We start from the raw sequence: 18,573 nt of genomic DNA, 5'->3' as shown, positions 1-18,573 counted from the left end.
ATGAGAAGTAAAATATGTGCTTATATACAATTGTGAAAAAACTAATGAGATACTGACTTAAAAAGCTCTAAGATATTCACATCTAAACAATATCAAAAATAATAGCGTGAATGATAAATACAAAGGAACGCTAAAAACGATAAAAGGTATTTAAAAGTGAAATAATTAAACAAATAATTTCGCGCGGATCGAGTCGCATTGTTTGTTCAGTTTCGGCTTTAGGTCGCGAATAAACAACATCTCGAAGATCAAGCAGTCAAGTTTGCTCTGACACTTTCTCAGGATTCTGAAGTTGCTTTTAATGGTTCCTGGATCCTGTCCATGCTCGTCCTTTACATGATTGCCAATTGCTGATCGTTTGTGTTCCTCCACACGTTGATGTAAGTGTCGACTCGTGAAGCCAACATAGTCTGCATCGCACAGACCACATTTGAAATAATAAACAATGTTAAACCGGGCGTTTAAACTCTCTTCGAATTGGCATTACAAGTGTGTCATTCAGAAATGGGAAAAACTGCTGGATTTTGTAGCTTGAGGGCTAGTTTTAGTCCTTTGGGCATTCACTTCGGGAGCCACCGAAAACGTGTTGAATAAGTTCGGTTTCATTCGTTTGGAAAAAGGTGAGATCTTTTGGATGAGGACCTAAAGCAACTTCAAAGGAATGGAACAATAGCGCAATTATGCGACCACGAGCGGCAGAGTTTATTATCGTATCAGGCTTTTGTTCTTGATGTGTGAATAAACTCTGATAGAATGACTTGGGACTTTACATGCATTTAGTTTTTTTCGCAAAACTTTTCCAAGTTCGATATGTATTTATAAAAATAGAGCATTTTGAGAGCTTCAAAAAGAGATCTTGAACGAGGCTTTTTGGTCAATGTAGGCCGAAGCGCGATGTTTGTTTGTTGATCGGGAGTTCGAACTGCAAAGTTAATTTATGCAAAGCCGTCTTCTTCCGACGCGTTTGTGAATTCCCGAAGGTATCATTGCAGAGAGTCCTGAATGAAATTTAAGTTCATCCCGAAAACGTTGCTTTTTTATTTGTATTTTTTTAACGAGAAGGTCGATTTGACTGCTGTAAAATGTGGTCTGAATGAGTTTCTGTGGTCGAGATTTCTCAATGACGCGCCGTCTGACAGTTCCACAGCCGACTGCTCCTTCTCGTTTAGATTCTAAATTATTGAAGTTATTCCCTACAGAGTAAAAAAGTTTTTTGATCAATTTCACTTTCTTCTTTAAAGAAATCAAATGAAGCCTGGATTTTTATATTACTGCAAACGCTGAGCATCCTGAGCTCTTGATATTAACAGCCGTGTTTACGTTTGATATTCAAGATCGTTCCGATAAGCGCGTGCTTGATCATAAGCATAAAATAAACTTTAAAAGTTTAGAGATTATCAAAGAAAAGTTGCAGTCCGACAGCGGACGGTCGAAACGTCGTTCTCTTTTAACGTTAACTTTTATAGTTAAATCAAGAATGAAAATTAAAATTAAAATCAGTTTAAATTAGAAAATGTAAATTAGTTTACCTAGGATCTAGCTTAAAGAGAGTGGCCATGGCCTTCAGATGTTTGACAGTTCGAGAAACTGCTTCAAACCAGCCGCAGTGGTCATAATGCAAATTCTGCTCCTCACACACCCGTTTTACATGCTCTGTGGCTCGCCTAAAGTTGTTTCTTGGCATTCTGGGATACAAATGATGAACTAGGTGAAAGTTGAGTCCACCGTGGAACCAGTCGAACCACCATGGACAGGTAATGTCAATATTACTGGCGATCTGAGATTGGTACCAGTTCTGAGTGACAGTTACGTCTCGTTGGTAATGGAATTCTTTTGAGTAATGGCTGATCAGTAGCTGTATATGAAGGATTCCTTGTAGAAATGAGGCGATCAGATAAAAGATGAGCATTTCTCTAGTCGAAGGTAAATAAGAGAGAAGGTAACCCACCCAAGTCATGTGCAGCACGAACGCGATGAGTTGAGATGGACTTCTCTCGTCTTTCATGGAGCGAATGATGATCCCAAATCGGCCAACTATTATGCAGACCGGAAGGAATGAGATATGCTGCACTTTTATACATAATTGTTCGAGTTTTGATGTGAAGAATGGCCAGAGTTTTTCATTCTGAGCCCAAATGAGTTCTCGTTGTTGAGGGTCATAGAAGTTTCTCTCCGGGCTGACGTAGTTGGTCATGGAATGATGTACAAAGTGATCGGACCGCCACCAATCTCCGCTAATACCAAAACACAGAGTGGCAAACATTGTGCCGAGATTCCTGTCCCAGTGTCTATTGCGAGTGAATTGATTGTGCTCAAAGTCGTGCATAAAAAATCCGCTCTGTTGCCAAAACGCAGCTAATGCTACAGCGCCCAGATATCTAAAAGGCATAAATTCGAACTGCGTTACTAAGGTTATACAGAGGATTAGGATGGCTATCAGCACCAGAAACTTCTTTGCGTACCAGTAGTAATCTGTTTTAAAGTAGCCTTCGCGATCGAAGTATTCCCTGAGTTCTGAGAAAGCTAGCTCTTTAGTGTTCCGCTTGGTCTCCATTTCTGCACAAGGTCGACGGTGTTTTAATACTGAGTGTTCATGGAATGCATGGAAGACTGCAGTTGCATCTCTGCCTACAAACTCTCTGATTATGTCGCCACCTGGGTGGTGGGGGATGAACTTTTCGACGTCATACCATTTCCCATCAATCCCTATCCAACTCTTTTTCTTAGCCTCTTCCCTGTCCGCACAATGTTGGTCCACAACCCCATTACAGGAGTAGCATGAGTTCTTATCCATAAATGTGGTTGTGATGCTTGAAGCTCAGCCTTACAGACAGTAGCAGGCCTTTTGACCCACAGTTCCAGCACCCCCACCAATCTGCTCACACGGCAGGTACATCTGCAACTATAAGCAAAGTCGCAATGTACAACGCTATTATGATCCCCGACGACTTATGATTGCACAAACAAAAAAGGTCACTCTTCATCAAATTTCCTATTGCTTGCACTCGCGTCTTTATATCGACTGACCAATCAATCTGTGGCTAGCTAGTCTGTCTTGTCTGTCTTTAGAGCAGGGGCGGATATTCTGAGAAATTTGACGACTGCCGAGTTTTGGTCATCTTTGAACAAATTTACTTCAATTGAAGAGAGTCAAGGAGTACGACGAGGGTATAATAAGATATAATTCCTAATTATTCAAACCAATATCAATCAGATTTGGGCTTCAGATCAGATCAGAATATGAGTTTCACTTTTTTGAAAAGCGATAACCCCGCGATAACATCAAGTCATTTTTGGAGTCATATCAACCCATCTCAACTACATGCACCTACATGCATTTCTAGGTACCGGTACTCGATAGTTGTAATACACGCTTCTGCTTCAAATGGCCACTGGCCAGCATTTGGGACAATTATTAATTATTTATTAATCGGCCTGGATCTCCCAAATGAGTGATTGTGATACAAATTATCATTATCTTACCTGAAGTAAAATCAGACAGAGATGCGATCAAAAACCAAAATTGCCAGCCCAAGCAACTCCGCAATACTACATCCCGATGATGTACGCAGCATTATGAATAAAATTAAAGTATTTGCATTGGATGAGTTTGGCATAGCTACCGTTGCCAATGCAGCACTAAGGTTATTAATAATTATTTTTTGTGTTCTTTGTTTGCAAACACAATATAAAGGCCTCAGTGAATTGTAAAGGTTTATTACCACAATTTAATTCGCCAAACGAACTGGACAAAACAAAGCGGAGAGATCAATATAAAAATTACAAGGAACATTTCATCTTTTTACAAATGAACATTCTTGGCTAAATACAAGAGAAATCAAACATTAAATGAAATCACATAACAACACTTTACAACGGGAACTTAAAATAGAACACAACCTTCTTGTCCGAATCCTGGTTCCGCCTTTTTCCATAAATTAACTTGCCACGCGCTTACAACCTGGTATAGCTTTAATTAAAAGTATAGTACGTGTTGGTACAACAGATCTGGTACAATAGGTATTTCCGTAGTAATTACTTAAAATAATCCCTTTTGAATTTTGCATTTAATTGAATGATTCATAGTTGCTCGAAAGTATTTAAAAAATGTCTATTCTGAAGGACACATAAAGACAGGAAAAAACTTTAAAATTAAGATTGGTGGCAGAGGATTAAAAGTCATTAAGGGTAAAAGTTAACTGGTACAAATTCAACCCGAAACACGGCGGAATTACACCAAAAAACTATCAAAAACGAATAAGCAAGTTATTTCCAGTCAAAGGTAAAGGTAAAGACTTAGAAAATGTGTGTTGACAAGGCATAAACAACCTATTGTTACTTTTTAAAAACCATTTTGGGCGTAACTATTCATTGGTACGGTTTCCGAGGAAACACTTCAAAACAAGATTTCAAAACAAACTTTTGCTTCTCATTGAATTGGTACCAGGAGAAAACAACTTTTGATCAGCATAACTAAAATTATGTGTACAACAAACTATTACGTTGAAAGATATGACTAACACGGTTTCAACTGTGTCACTTATAAGCATTTTTAAGGATAGTCTGAACAGTTCCAAGAAGTCCAGCTAAGAAAGCAAAGTGTCTCTTGTTAGTGACTCTCATTACACGGTTCACCTTAATTCTCTTAATTAAACACAAGTAAATGGAATAACTACACACTAAAATTATTGTTATTCAAACCGCAATATTTGAGAGTAATTATCAGCAATGAAATACCGTTTAATGATTAAAGTATCCGAATAAGGACCAAATTTAATAAAAACAACTTTGAAACTTTTACTTTGAAAAGAGTCTATTTTTATTGTATAACACTTGATACTGCTGTGACTGTTGAATTACACAACGAACATAATGGTTGATTAGGGCTGAATCGATAATTCAATAGCGGGCAATGACATCAATATTGTATTAAAACAATGATGTCAGAGCTTGCAATCAGCTCTCTCAGCGATTGTGCGCTCATTCCTCAAAGCCTCCAGCAATGTCTGCAGCTTGCAACTAAGCAGTGTGAATTGCTTTCACAAATTACACAGTTTATCGAAAGAGTTATGCGACGTTTATCCAATCCAAAACCTGATGCGACTGTATGCTCAGAGTTTTACTTCGGGGTTACTTCTTGGTTATCAAGGTCATCTATTCAGACTCTTCATGGATCAACACAATGGCCCTTGACCATATATCACAGACTGACAGGGGCGTATAGAACCCGAAGTGGGCACAGAGTTGAAAACTATTCTGTGCCAGGCGTGGGAAGAAATTGATATTTGCTAGTTCTAGTAAATAGGTAATTGCTCTCTAGTAGAAGAAAATAGAGTGTTCCAGTGAAGTGCAGTTCTCTACTTGTTCTCTAGTCTGCTTTCTACTAAATTTTGATGAAGAACATTTTCGAGTAGCAGAGGTACACTAGAGAACATTCTCTTCTTCTCTACTATTTAATACGCCCATGTGCACTGGTGCCTGCAGCCTGCAGCATCATCATCATTCCAGCAGTGTTTCCAGTAGGCATATGGCAAAACAACACAATAGAAAGTCTATCAATTCGGCGAATCGGAGTGCCAGCCAGAAGGAACACGATGAACTCGTGTACTTACTCTTAGAAAGGTGTTGGAGGAAGCAGTATTGTGTAGCATGCGCAACAGTGCTTGTTGGGAAGTCAGATAGACCTATATTGATCGATAATTTCTCTTATGTAATATCTGCACAAATATAAATAAAGATGGGATGAAAATAGGCTACTTATCCGTGTATTTTCCAAACCACACCCTCCAGGCGCTTCACGCCTGTCGGGATGGTTCGTTTGGAGGCCCAAGTCCAAACTACTAAATAAAATACTTGTAAACAAATATATTGGAGTTATGCGCTCTTACATTATGCATTGTCAAATAAAGATGGTCAAAACTCTTTTGTATTTAAGACTTACCGGCAACACAGAGTGTATGATATCAGGAGGATGATTTCAACCCCATCAGCCACATAGTAGGCGCAGAGAACACGCTTGTTCCCTCCGGGGCTTTTGCAACATGGGTTGACTCGTCCGGGTACTGAGGCGTCAGCCAGAGCCCCTGGTTGATACCTCAGTCCCGGACTCAACCCATATTGCATAAGGTTACCCGGGACCTTCAGAGGTGTCTCGCGTCAAAGCAATCTAGCGCGTCCAGTTTAAACTGTAGATACCTAAACCCCATATCAAATTAAAGCTTATAGAGCTGACTATCAAACCATGCCAAGAATTTTGAAATAAAATGAATTGTCGAATTTTTCACAACTTCTAATTGCGAGCGTCCGAATCACCTTTTTAAAGCTACAAGTCTAAGTGAATTTTGTTTTTAGCTAATTTAATTTGCTCCCCAGTTTCCTGACCCAAAGCGCTAAAAAAACATGTCTGCGTTTTGCCATATTCAATCGCAGTGAAAAGTTATAGGGCATTTTCGAAATAGCATGAAAAAAATGTGGAGTAATCGTACAAAAATCACTCTCGGAGAAAAAATATTTCGAAAGAAAAAATTCGCAGACACAGTTTTGTTGTTTATATGTTAAACTAGCTACTGTCCAAATTTGAAGGCAAACGAACAAATTCCTTTTGAGTTTTAGCTCTTTGAAGGGGCTTCTCCAAGTGAAAAAAATTTATTCGAGAAAACAGCGCTAAAAATTCGGCAATTCATTTTATTTCAAAATTCTTGGTTTAGTTGGATAGCCAGCTCTTCTATAAGCTTTAATTTGATATAAGGGTTTAGGTATCTACAGTTTAAACCGGACGCGCTACATCGCTTGGACGCGAGACACCTCTGAAGACACCTCCGAAGGTCCCGGGTAACCATAAGGCCCAGATGGAACAAGCTTGTTCTAGTACGCACATGTACATGTTTAAATATATTGCTGTCTTGTGTATGATCTGCATGTATAGTCAAACATGCAGATCTCAATGAAAAAGTTAAGGCCATGCTGAACCATTGAACATTCATTGTTGCGATCTCATGAATCTGGTTACAACAGAATATGGATAAGCAGTGTGTCTCCTAATATTGTCAATTATTTGGACCATCAGAACTCCCTGGCCTAAAAGTACTGCAATACGTTTTTTACTTCTGCAATGCACAATGTGCATGTATAAGGCGAGCAGGTGATGCATTGCTTCCTGAAAAAAATATCAAGCCGGGTAGAGCTAAACTTGGCAACAAAGTTTTCAAGCCATTCAGGTCGGAATCCAGCTCATAAAGTTATTGGTCCCAAGGTCCCGAACCTGCATATTATCATGATGTGAAGAAGAAAATTGATTGCAGAAATATGCAGATGACTCTCACAGTCTGTAATCAGACTGTTTTGATTGATGCATTTGATCCCATTTTGATTTATACATTAACCATTAGACATTGGCAAAGGGGAGGGGGCAAATTGGATTTTTGACCAAAATTCAAAAATTTAGGATTTTGTAAAGTTTCAAAGGTTTCTTCCCTACAAAGCAAATATTTTTTTTGCAGGTTGAGGGGAAGACATGGCTCTCAGGGCTCACCACTTCGAACTGCCACTGAGTAAATCACATAAGATCAGATAAAGAATACAGCCGAAACAAAACAATTGTTATCAATGTGTAGCTTAAAATGTGGAGGGAACGGATTTGGGCTGGTGGCTTGACCATCTCTGACTTGACCCTCCTTGACTCATTGTTTTGTCCAGCTTGACTTGAACAACACTAAAGCTATTCCAAATTAATTCCTTGGTCTAAATAACAAGATTTAAATTTCATTGCTGAGGCATATCAGGGCCGTACCTAGGATTTTTTGTCTGTGGGGGCAAACTCCGCACATCCCTCACAGGGGTCTACCGTATACAGACAGGGTTTCTAGTTGGACACTTATTTTGTTTTCAGTCCTACACAGAAAGTTGCCTCCACGACGTTTAGAGAAAAAAAAATACACCGATGCTTTTTGTTTTAAATTGTCATGTCACTTTTTATGGAGTTAATGTCTTGTTTAGCTTTAAGCAAATATTATCACTCATTTTAAAACACAGTCGATGCACTGTTGTAAACAAAGGGAGAAAATCACTAAGCTTCCACAATTCAAACGCACTATATCAGTGGAGCGAAGCATTTGCAAAAACACAGTCGTTATTTAACTGCAATTCAAGCCTTTTCAGTATTACTGTGACACGTTGCATAGCTCTATAACACGCTACAACGATTGCTAGAGAACCAAAAAACCAAATAGCTGTGCCAAGAAACACAACTCCTTGTGACAAGCACTGTCTAATAGCCGGGCCCGGCATTGCAACAATTACGGAATGAAGCTCATTGCATGATACAAGCAATGATTAATTTCTGTCCTAACATTACACAAATCTCAACAAGAGAGGCAGATAAGGCTATAAAGCACTTAAAAGAGCCAAGCCAAACCCTGCTGAAATGCCCTATGTGGCATCAAAAACACCGTCGTTGAACACACGGAATAAGAGGTCATATTCAAAGCGAACAGGAAACCTGTCGGATGATGAACATATGATGGTTAAATCCAAACCCGCTACAAATACTTGCGAACAGCGCAGGCTTTTAAAACCAATTTACCTCTGAAAAAAAAACATACTTGTATAAGCTAGATTTAAAAAGGCTAAAACACGCGCCAGAAAGTGGCGTAGGCTTGTCAATCTTTATTTACACGCCAAATTTTAAACCATAGGCAGCCCAAACAAATCATTATTTTCATAAGAAAACCTGTGCTGGCTTTTGCCTCAAAAGATTTTCCAAAATAATTATTTGGAATTCACATTGAAGGAATATTTTTTCAGTCAATTAGTCGAGTTTCTTGTGATCAGTGTGATGTTAGAAACAAACTGAGTTTTCTTGGCGGGGGCAGCTGCCCCCTCTGCCCCCGCGCTATGTACGGCCCTGCATATAAGGCTTTTTATCATTTAATTTTATGCCATTTTAGCCTTTGATGAGGAATGATAAGACGCACTGGATAAGACGCGTTTAAATAGATCTAAAGATCATTATGATTAGGAAGAAATCGAGAGATGAGCGTCATTTTTTCACTGCTCAAACAAGGAGTGATATGTAAAAGGTATGAATATACATGTAACTCCTCGGTTCAAATAGGGGTAAACTTCTTTTTGGGCTGAGCATCGTAGGTATTTTCATGTTCACTCCGGCAATGATTTTGGTCCAATCCAAGAGAGTGTACTGAGAGTATACTATATTTTTTGTGAGTATACTAAGAACTATCACGACGCGAAAAAAGGAAGTTGCTGTCAAAAATTAACTAGCCAAACTGGGGACGCACCGTTGGCATGACGATGTATGCATGACTTTGACCATTTAAAATTCAATATAGGCTTCACGACCAACAATTTACTGAGGTCGCCCTCCGCAGGCGAAATCTTTTGTCGGTACATTTTAGGACAAAGGTTGGATTGGTCTATTAGAAAGTTCAAACTAAATGGCCAGTGTGTCAATGACTATAAAAACAATGGAGACTCAATATTAGCCTCCCACGCAGTCGTTTTTAGGGGACTCGTATTACCTCCTCCCCACAAAGGGAGGAGGTAATACGAGTCCCCTAAAAACGACTGCGTGGGAAGCTGACTCAATATTGGATATTAAATGAATTATACAATGATGCTCAGAGTTCAAAACCGCCAAAAAGGTCTTAGTGACTGGTGCACATAAAATGTTTGCCGTGTTACGACCAAAAATCTGTTGAAGTGGAGGATCTTAAATATGCAAAAAATACAACGATGTTTTAGTATTCTCTGACATGAAAAAGTTTACAAATGTAGCAAGAAAGATCTTTTTAGTTAAGGGAATCTACATTTCAAACCGCCCACCGGTAAGAAATAGTGAAATCTAATGAAACCCAGAGGATGTGCAATCAAAAGACTGGCTATTTGTGTTTTGAGTTTTCCGATTGAGCTCGCCAAACAACCTGTCTCGGTGAGGTTTCTGAAAACTGCGCCCCCAGCATTGGCGTTGAAACCTTGTTGAAACATTGACCTTGTTGTTGAAAATCCAGCAACCCGATTATTACACTGCATTTTTAAGAGTCCTGCCCTTGGTGAATCTAGACTAGCTAAGTGTAGTTAGTTTTCATGCAGAATATCAGAACTCATCGATCAAATCAAGATTTTTTTTATTTATTTATTAAGGTGGGATTGAGGTTGTCTTGTATTCATTTATGTACATAACTTTTAATTTATATTTATTACATTTAAAATAAAATGTTTGCTTGTACTAGGCCTGGTCAAATCTTCAGTATTATTAATCAAAATCGAAAAGCAGAGCAAATCGACCATATCAAAATCAAATAATCGAAATCAATAATGGACCATAAATTCCATAATCGAAATAAACGAAATTCTAGTTAGAAAGGATAATTTCATCCTACTATTCCCAAACACATAAATATAGTAGATTTGATGCAAAAAAGCCAACAATTTGAATGGCATGCCTCCTATCTACACTACTTGCCGATATTTCGCGCTTAATCAGTATTAATCAAAACAAACAATTGCAACAAACAAATTACTCAGATAGAAAGAAGAAAGAAAGAAAAAATATCAGGGGAAACAGAACTCAAGTCTTCAACCGAATTAATAGGAACCGTCAAAGCCACTAACAAACAAATACTATCTATTACCATTCGCTTATTTACACTGGGAAAATAGAAGTCAGCTTTGTGCTGAATAAAAACTTTTTTTTCAATGTATTTTAATGTAAAAAGTAACAGTAACTAGCATACATATTAGAAAAGAAAATGATTATACACAAACAGGGAAAAACATTAATAGTATATACAGTGTCAGTTTTATTCCTCATTAATTTATTTATTCCTCAATAATTTATGAGCGCAGTCTCGGATTTTATCCCGACCAAAAAGATTAAAGGAAAAAACACCCCGCCTTGGATCACGAGTGAAATCATCCACGCTCTGCGGAAAAAGGAGGCTGCTCCCTCAAAGCTAAAGAAATCCCCTACTGTCCATCAACAACAGAAGTATCGCCAATGACGTGCAAAGGCCAAGACTCTTATCCGTGAGAGCCGTGAGACTTACCTCAGCTCGCTCGACTCAGATCTCGAGCGGCAGCCTAAACGCTTTTGGTCCTTTTTTAAGCTCAAAAATAGAATGCGGACCTTCCCTGAAACGATGAGCTCTGGCGATGACACTCAGCAGAGTTCTCAAGCATCAACGCCACAACAGATCGCCGAATTGTTTAACTCTTACTTTGTGTCGGTTTTCACTGCCCCTTCAGAGGCCCACTCTCTATCAGTACCTTCCACACCCTCACACCCTACACTAAATGAGCTAGAGATCCCGGTGGAAATTTTTTTAGCAACTCTCAAACAGCTTGATATAAACAAAGCAACTGTATCCGATGGAATTCCAGTGCACCTGCTGAAGGAAACCGCTGACCAGATCGCACCGTCTCTGACCATGTTATTCAACAAATCTTTGCGGCTCGGCATTTTTCCAGAAGACTGGAAACTCGCGAATAGAGTACCGATTTTCAAGAAAGGAAAAAGAGACCTTGTGGAGAATTATCGCCCTATCTCTCTTCTCCCTGTCATCTCCAAAGTTCTCGAACGCTGTGTTCTGGCTAGCCTGCGTGGCAGGCGCTAGAAAGGGGAAGGGAGAGGGGAAAATTGGGCGCGCGAGAAACGTGCGGCGCGAGGGAGAGGGGAAAAGGAAGCGCCTGCAGCGAACCCATTGTTTATTTCGTCTCGCCCCTCATTAATATGCAAACGGTCAACATTTGCGAGCGTCTGCCTGTCAAATGCCAGCCAATGGAAATATTGCTTACTTTCGCAGGAACCCGACCCAGAGTGCGCGAAATAATGGATAAACACTTAGCGGTATGGCCGATCGAAAAGAATTACGCTATTGCGTACAGGATTTCGATAATTCTTTTCCACAGTGTGTTAGTTTTAAGGACTGTAGGCGGTTAAACCACCTGGGTGTTTGTATGTGCCACAAATCAAAGATTACTCATGATTGCATGTCACCGCGTCACCGCCTGCCGACACGGGCCGGCTAAACAACAACAACAACAACAACAACAACAACAACAATTTATTTGGTATTCCCACATGAGTACATGGTATTACCTAAAAATACAAGACGGTTTCTCATCAAAGATTACTCTGCAACAGCGAATGGGTGAGAATTTTGATCACAAGGCGATTATTTGGCAGAAATCCATCGAGTGCAATAAAATAAATACTGTTAAATCAGCGAACTTTTCCGACAAATTACACGCAGATAAACCCATATATACTCTCCACTTCAAAAATTTGGTCGTTAATAATGCTAGTAAGAGGGCAAATTACTAGCACAGAAGCAGTTTGAGTGTGACCATTGCGATTTCTATTTTCTAATAACACCAGCAACTGGAAGACAAGACTCTTTCCGAAACCCGTCTGTAAAACTGCTACCAAGTCTTTCTTTCCATATCATACAGTTGTTTCAATTCACCGCTTTCCTCTGTTCATCTTTCAGGGTAATTTTGCGACCTTTATCTTCTAACTCCAGCAAGATTTCCTTCAAAATTTGCTCAAACTTGGCTTCCCTGTCTCTTTCGAGTGCATCTGACATCTTGATTTTCAGTCTCAAATGGCTTCCAAAAACTCTGGACCAATCAGAAGGTCGTATCAGGCGATGATTGACGCATAATTAAAAACGAACCAATGACGATTTTTCGTTCGCCGGCGAACGAGAAAGACGAAATAAACAATGGGTTCGCTGCAGGCGCTTCCTTTTCCCCTCTCCCTCGCGCCGCGCGTTTCTCGCGCCCCCAATGTTCCCCTCTCTCTTCCCTTTTCTATTCTAGTGCCTGCCACGCAGGCTATGTTCTGGCGGGTTTACGGAATTATACATCCCACTTCATTAGCCGCGAACAACATGGTTTTTTAACTGGTAGATCTTGTGTGACTCAGCTCACCAGTGTCTTGCTTTACATTGGCGGTCAACTGGACGCTGGTAAACAAATAGACATTATATATCTTGACATGAGTAAAGCATTCGACAAAATGGATCACATCAAGCTACTTGGGAGGTTGCACCAATACGGTATTACTGGCAAACTTCACGACTGGTTTCGTTCATATTTACAGGGACGCAAGCAACAGGTTACAGTCCTTGGAGCTACTTCCCGAGAATTGCCGGTTACATCCGGGGTACCGCAAGGGTCCCTATTAGGACCGATGTTGTTTCTGCTGTTTGTGGATGATCTTCCAAACGCTGTTAAAACATCGAGAGTTGCCTGTTACGCCGATGATACCAAGATTTTCAAGAGCATCGATTCCATCACAGACTGTAATGCCTTGCAATCTGACCTTAACGATCTTGTCAGTTGGTCTGAATCATCCGGGCTCATATTTAATCAGTCCAAGTGTAAATACCAGTGCATCACCCGTAAAAAATCACCTGTACAGCCTACCTATACTATCAAAGAAACGCCTTTGGAATCTTGCGATACAGAGAAAGACCTCGGTGTAAGGGTGTCAAGCAATCTCACCTCGGACAAACAAGTAACTGAACAGTGTGCGAAAGCCAAAAAACTCCTCGGCTTTATGCGCCGAGCTTCTAGGTACATTCAAAGCACCCAAACGCGTCGTACACTTTACCTTTCTATCGTCCGGTGTCATCTCGGCTACGCAACACAAGTATGGTCTCCACAGTCTATTGGCCTACTTAAACGAGTTGAAAACGTGCAGCGCCGTGCTACAAAACTAATTTTGAAGCTCCCCTTCCGATGTGACGTAACCTATAAGACCCGCCTTCAATTAACAAATTAAAAATCTTTAAAATCTTTGCTGCTGCGATTGTAAACACATTCATAACGAGCAACTTCCTCCATAAATTCCTCGAAATGACAACGAAATGATTGTTGCTACGTAGACCGTCCCTACAATCGAACACACGAGCGTTGAATCGTGGGAGAGAACCCGAAATATTATGGGATGCGTTTCGATCACGGATCTCAAAACTTTGGTTTCCATATGATCGCACAATCGCAATTGATCGCAGGGGATCGCAGACGATCGCAGGAGATAGAACATGGTTCTATTTTATCACACAATGAGAGTTTATTACTCCTAGGAAGTGAGTGTAGCTATCAATGGTAAATATGAATATGATGTGCCCTAGATTCTAAAATTTATTTAACGATCATTCGTCAAGCAATGCTTTGATTCTGGTGTTGCCATGTGACACTTACATGTACATGTATGTTACTATCATAGAACAGGATATGGGCCTGCGTTCTTAAAACAGGGGCGTAGTTAAATGGAAAATCACCTTTTACTCTTATTAAAATCTTTATAATATTTATAACTGTGTGCATTAGATGAGAAAATAGAGCCGACTGACTCTCAATACATTGTCTACAGTTGTCTAGAGTTGGACACTTTCCCAGCAAAGTAAAGCCATGACAGGATAAAATCTAACACAGCGCTATTATTTATGAGTGGCTTCTTCTCCCTAACTGTAAAGAGGTCCTAACTTGAAGGCTCTACAAATAGGGAGTAGGGGCACACGGGATACACCACTGGTTTTACAGCTGTTATGTAAACTGACAAATATTGCATGAAGTCTTGTCTAGTTTTTGAAAGTCATCTCACTTTGATATCAATCAATCAACAAAAATATGTCAAGCATCAGTGTGTCGCAGATGAAATGAGGAAGTTGAGTTGCGATTCAGTGAAATTCATTGCTCCCACATAAATTGATAGTGAGATTGAATGGGGATTGCATTCAATGGAAGCAGCACTTCCTCATTTTTTATGCATGAAATTTCTTTGTAACAGATGAAAATGTGGAATGCTACTCATTCTCGTTTTTTCTTTGAATTTTTTGCTTTTATCGTGCAATGCATCCAACATTGGCGTGAGTTGGGCCCTTAGAGTAAGGACATACATCTAGATCTATGGGTGAAAATCTAGAATACTGCCAGACACAGGACCCTGCAGTAGTTGCCTGCATAACAGGACGCAGGCGACTACTGCGGGGGTCCTGTGCTGCCAAGCGTTCAATCTTGCTGAGCTTTTCGTTGTGAATGGTAAAGAAAAACATTCACTTCTGTTTTCCAACCCAAAACCTCGCAAACTTGAAGTTATATATTGACCCTGGTAGGGTTTTTGCTGACAATGCCGCTGGCTTCTGCTTTGTCGGTCTAAAGCAGCAAGCTGGAGCCGCACTCACTGGGACTTATTTATAACTTACAACTTCTCTCATTGTCAATCCCATTACTGGCCCCTCACTAGCACCAGAGAATTTAGTTTTTTAGTTTTACACTCAATGTTCAGCAGTCTATTCAATCAATTTCAGCTTCACTAACTGTGGTGAAACAAAAACTTTTAACTACCTACAGAAAGAAAATATTCGTTGCAATTAAATTTCGCTAATTTTGCTCACGGAAAATTCGCTAAATTCAAATTGCGCTTACACATGAAATTCTAAGAGCTCTTAATGATAACATACCTCCATATTATAAAACTTTCTGAAAGAACTAAATTCCTCAAAATTTAATACTGCGAATGCTAGGATTCTGAGCAGAGGCGGGCTTTTCTTGAAATTAAGCTCTCGGCGCGAAGCACCGAAAAATGTGCTGAATACAGAGTCAAATTCGTCAAAAAGTCAGGACGGGACAAGACGAAAATCGGTTTGAAAAATTGAGACGGGTTGGGACGAGATTCGAGACAATGCGAACCCAGTTCACAGCTCAAAATACTGGATAAAGCTTGGAAACTTCTGGGAAAGAGCCCATGATTGGGGGTATTCTGTCCCTTCCATTCCCTTTTAGCTCGTTTCCTGGACGGGAAGTGACGAACGAGACAGGCAAACGGGACGGGATCGAGGCGGGATCCGGGTCTCGACACAACCCTACAAAATTGGACTAGAGAGCAAAAATCACCAAATGCCAGAGTCAGGCAAAAGTACTGAATTAAGTAGGAGTACGGCGCATCACTCACCCAAGTACAGAGTCAAATCCAGCAAAAATATACATAGTTTTACCAAACCTGTTGCATTCCTTTGCAAACCGGTTGGAAATCCCGTTGCATTACTTTGTTTTGCGTCAAATTTTTGACATATTTTGACTGAACCAGGCCTGAAAGTCAATGAAGGAGTGGATTTAGCCGAAGAGTAAACTCAGAAATGTGTTCTAACTCACGTGTTTGTATGCTAAAACCTGTTTTTCTGCCCCAAAACTCAATTTTTTTGCTCTCAGTGTACTCTAATTTGACTCTGTACTCCCCTACTCTGTACTGTACAGAGGAGAGACCCCTTAAATCTGCCCCTGATTCTGAGCGAGGAAGCATTAATTCCGTATATATTTTCAGCCTGTAGGGTTTCTTCCCATCCCATTGCCAGTAGTTTGCATCTGCAAACGAACCAGCCCGCGGGGCCCGAAGGGCCCAGCGGGCGTTGCCGACATTGCCAGATAAGATAGCCAAAGATTGAATTGTTTGTTAGTGCAGTACTTAGATTTAAACTTAAATTTTTCCGTTTTTTCCTGTAGTGCTACACTATGCGTTGCGTACCTGATGACTATACTATTGCGGTAAGTTGAACGAATTTGAATATATACACAACACAATGGGACGAAAGTGTGAATTGGCTCTTTACTTGCGGAACGTTTGATTTTAGCAACATCAAAACAAATCTTTATTTTGTCATAATTCAGTAAGATACATGAACAGAGAGATCAGAACTACAAGTAATGCCAACCGGTACCAAAGATGTAGGTCAACTTAACAACGAGCAACAACCAACCCATCACCAGAAATAAGTAAAAAGGCTGCAATTGTATATTATATTTGCAGCAAAAATGAGGTGCCGAAGTTGAGCAATAAATGGCAGACCATAGCAGCTTTTGGTTTGAATATAGAACAACTGAGTGGGGTTTAGTACAACAAAATAATTTAGGTGTTTAGCTGACAAGCCAGAGTTGTAAAACATGACAAGACCAAAGGTTTTTAAAGACCTATTTATTTATTTTTGTCAATCAATAAAATTTTCATCAGAAAATGAATAGAACTAAAGAGTTTGAGCAATTGAAACATACCGGTAGCAAAACTAAGTAAACATAACGATTGTACAAGGCATTCAAATCACTACAACACTTACAGGCATGTTGTAATATGGGGATTGTATTGTTTTTTTGCATTGATTTTAGCACAAAGAGTGAAAATTCGAATCAACAAGTTTTTCGAAATTGATTTAACTATCAAAGTTAACGTTAAAAGAGAACGACGTTTCGACCGTCCAACGGTCATTTTCAAGTTCAAAATGAGAAGTAAAATATGTGCTTATATACAATTGTGAAAAAACTAATGAGATACTGACTTAAAAAGCTCTAAGATATTCACATCTAAACAATATCAAAAATAATAGCGTGAATGATAAATACAAAGGAACGCTAAAAACGATAAAAGGTATTTAAAAGTGAAATAATTAAACAAATAATTTCGCGCGGATCGAGTCGCATTGTTTGTTCAGTTTCGGCTTTAGGTCGCGAATAAACAACATCTCGAAGATCAAGCAGTCAAGTTTGCTCTGACACTTTCTCAGGATTCTGAAGTTGCTTTTAATGGTTCCTGGATCCTGTCCATGCTCGTCCTTTACATGATTGCCAATTGCTGATCGTTTGTGTTCCTCCACACGTTGATGTAAGTGTCGACTCGTGAAGCCAACATAGTCTGCATCGCACAGACCACATTTGAAATAATAAACAATGTTAAACCGGGCGTTTAAACTCTCTTCGAATTGGCATTACAAGTGTGTCATTCAGAAATGGGAAAAACTGCTGGATTTTGTAGCTTGAGGGCTAGTTTTAGTCCTTTGGGCATTCACTTCGGGAGCCACCGAAAACGTGTTGAATAAGTTCGGTTTCATTCGTTTGGAAAAAGGTGAGATCTTTTGGATGAGGACCTAAAGCAACTTCAAAGGAATGGAACAATAGCGCAATTATGCGACCACGAGCGGCAGAGTTTATTATCGTATCAGGCTTTTGTTCTTGATGTGTGAATAAACTCTGATAGAATGACTTGGGACTTTACATGCATTTAGTTTTTTTCGCAAAACTTTTCCAAGTTCGATATGTATTTATAAAAATAGAGCATTTTGAGAGCTTCAAAAAGAGATCTTGAACGAGGCTTTTTGGTCAATGTAGGCCGAAGCGCGATGTTTGTTTGTTGATCGGGAGTTCGAACTGCAAAGTTAATTTATGCAAAGCCGTCTTCTTCCGACGCGTTTGTGAATTCCCGAAGGTATCATTGCAGAGAGTCCTGAATGAAATTTAAGTTCATCCCGAAAACGTTGCTTTTTTATTTGTATTTTTTTAACGAGAAGGTCGATTTGACTGCTGTAAAATGTGGTCTGAATGAGTTTCTGTGGTCGAGATTTCTCAATGACGCGCCGTCTGACAGTTCCACAGCCGACTGCTCCTTCTCGTTTAGATTCTAAATTATTGAAGTTATTCCCTACAGAGTAAAAAAGTTTTTTGATCAATTTCACTTTCTTCTTTAAAGAAATCAAATGAAGCCTGGATTTTTATATTACTGCA

The 18,573-nt window shown here is 39.6% G+C and overlaps 1 protein-coding gene across 1 annotated transcript; it reads right to left on the bottom strand.

The window, feature by feature from the left end:
* Positions 1-1,525: 1,525 nt before the first annotated feature.
* On the bottom strand, positions 1,526-2,794 carry LOC146454145 (uncharacterized). The gene has a single exon (XM_085095812.1). The coding sequence runs from the start codon at positions 2,792-2,794 to the stop codon at positions 1,526-1,528; it is 1,269 nt and encodes a 422-aa protein (XP_084951938.1).
* Between the last annotated feature and the right edge of the window lie 15,779 nt (positions 2,795-18,573).

Source organism: Pavona decussata, unplaced genomic scaffold, assembly GCF_977016875.1.
Source record: "Pavona decussata unplaced genomic scaffold, jaPavDecu1.1 SCAFFOLD_313, whole genome shotgun sequence".
NCBI lineage: Eukaryota > Metazoa > Cnidaria > Anthozoa > Scleractinia > Agariciidae > Pavona > Pavona decussata.
This window is presented reverse-complemented; position numbering and strand designations above follow the sequence as displayed.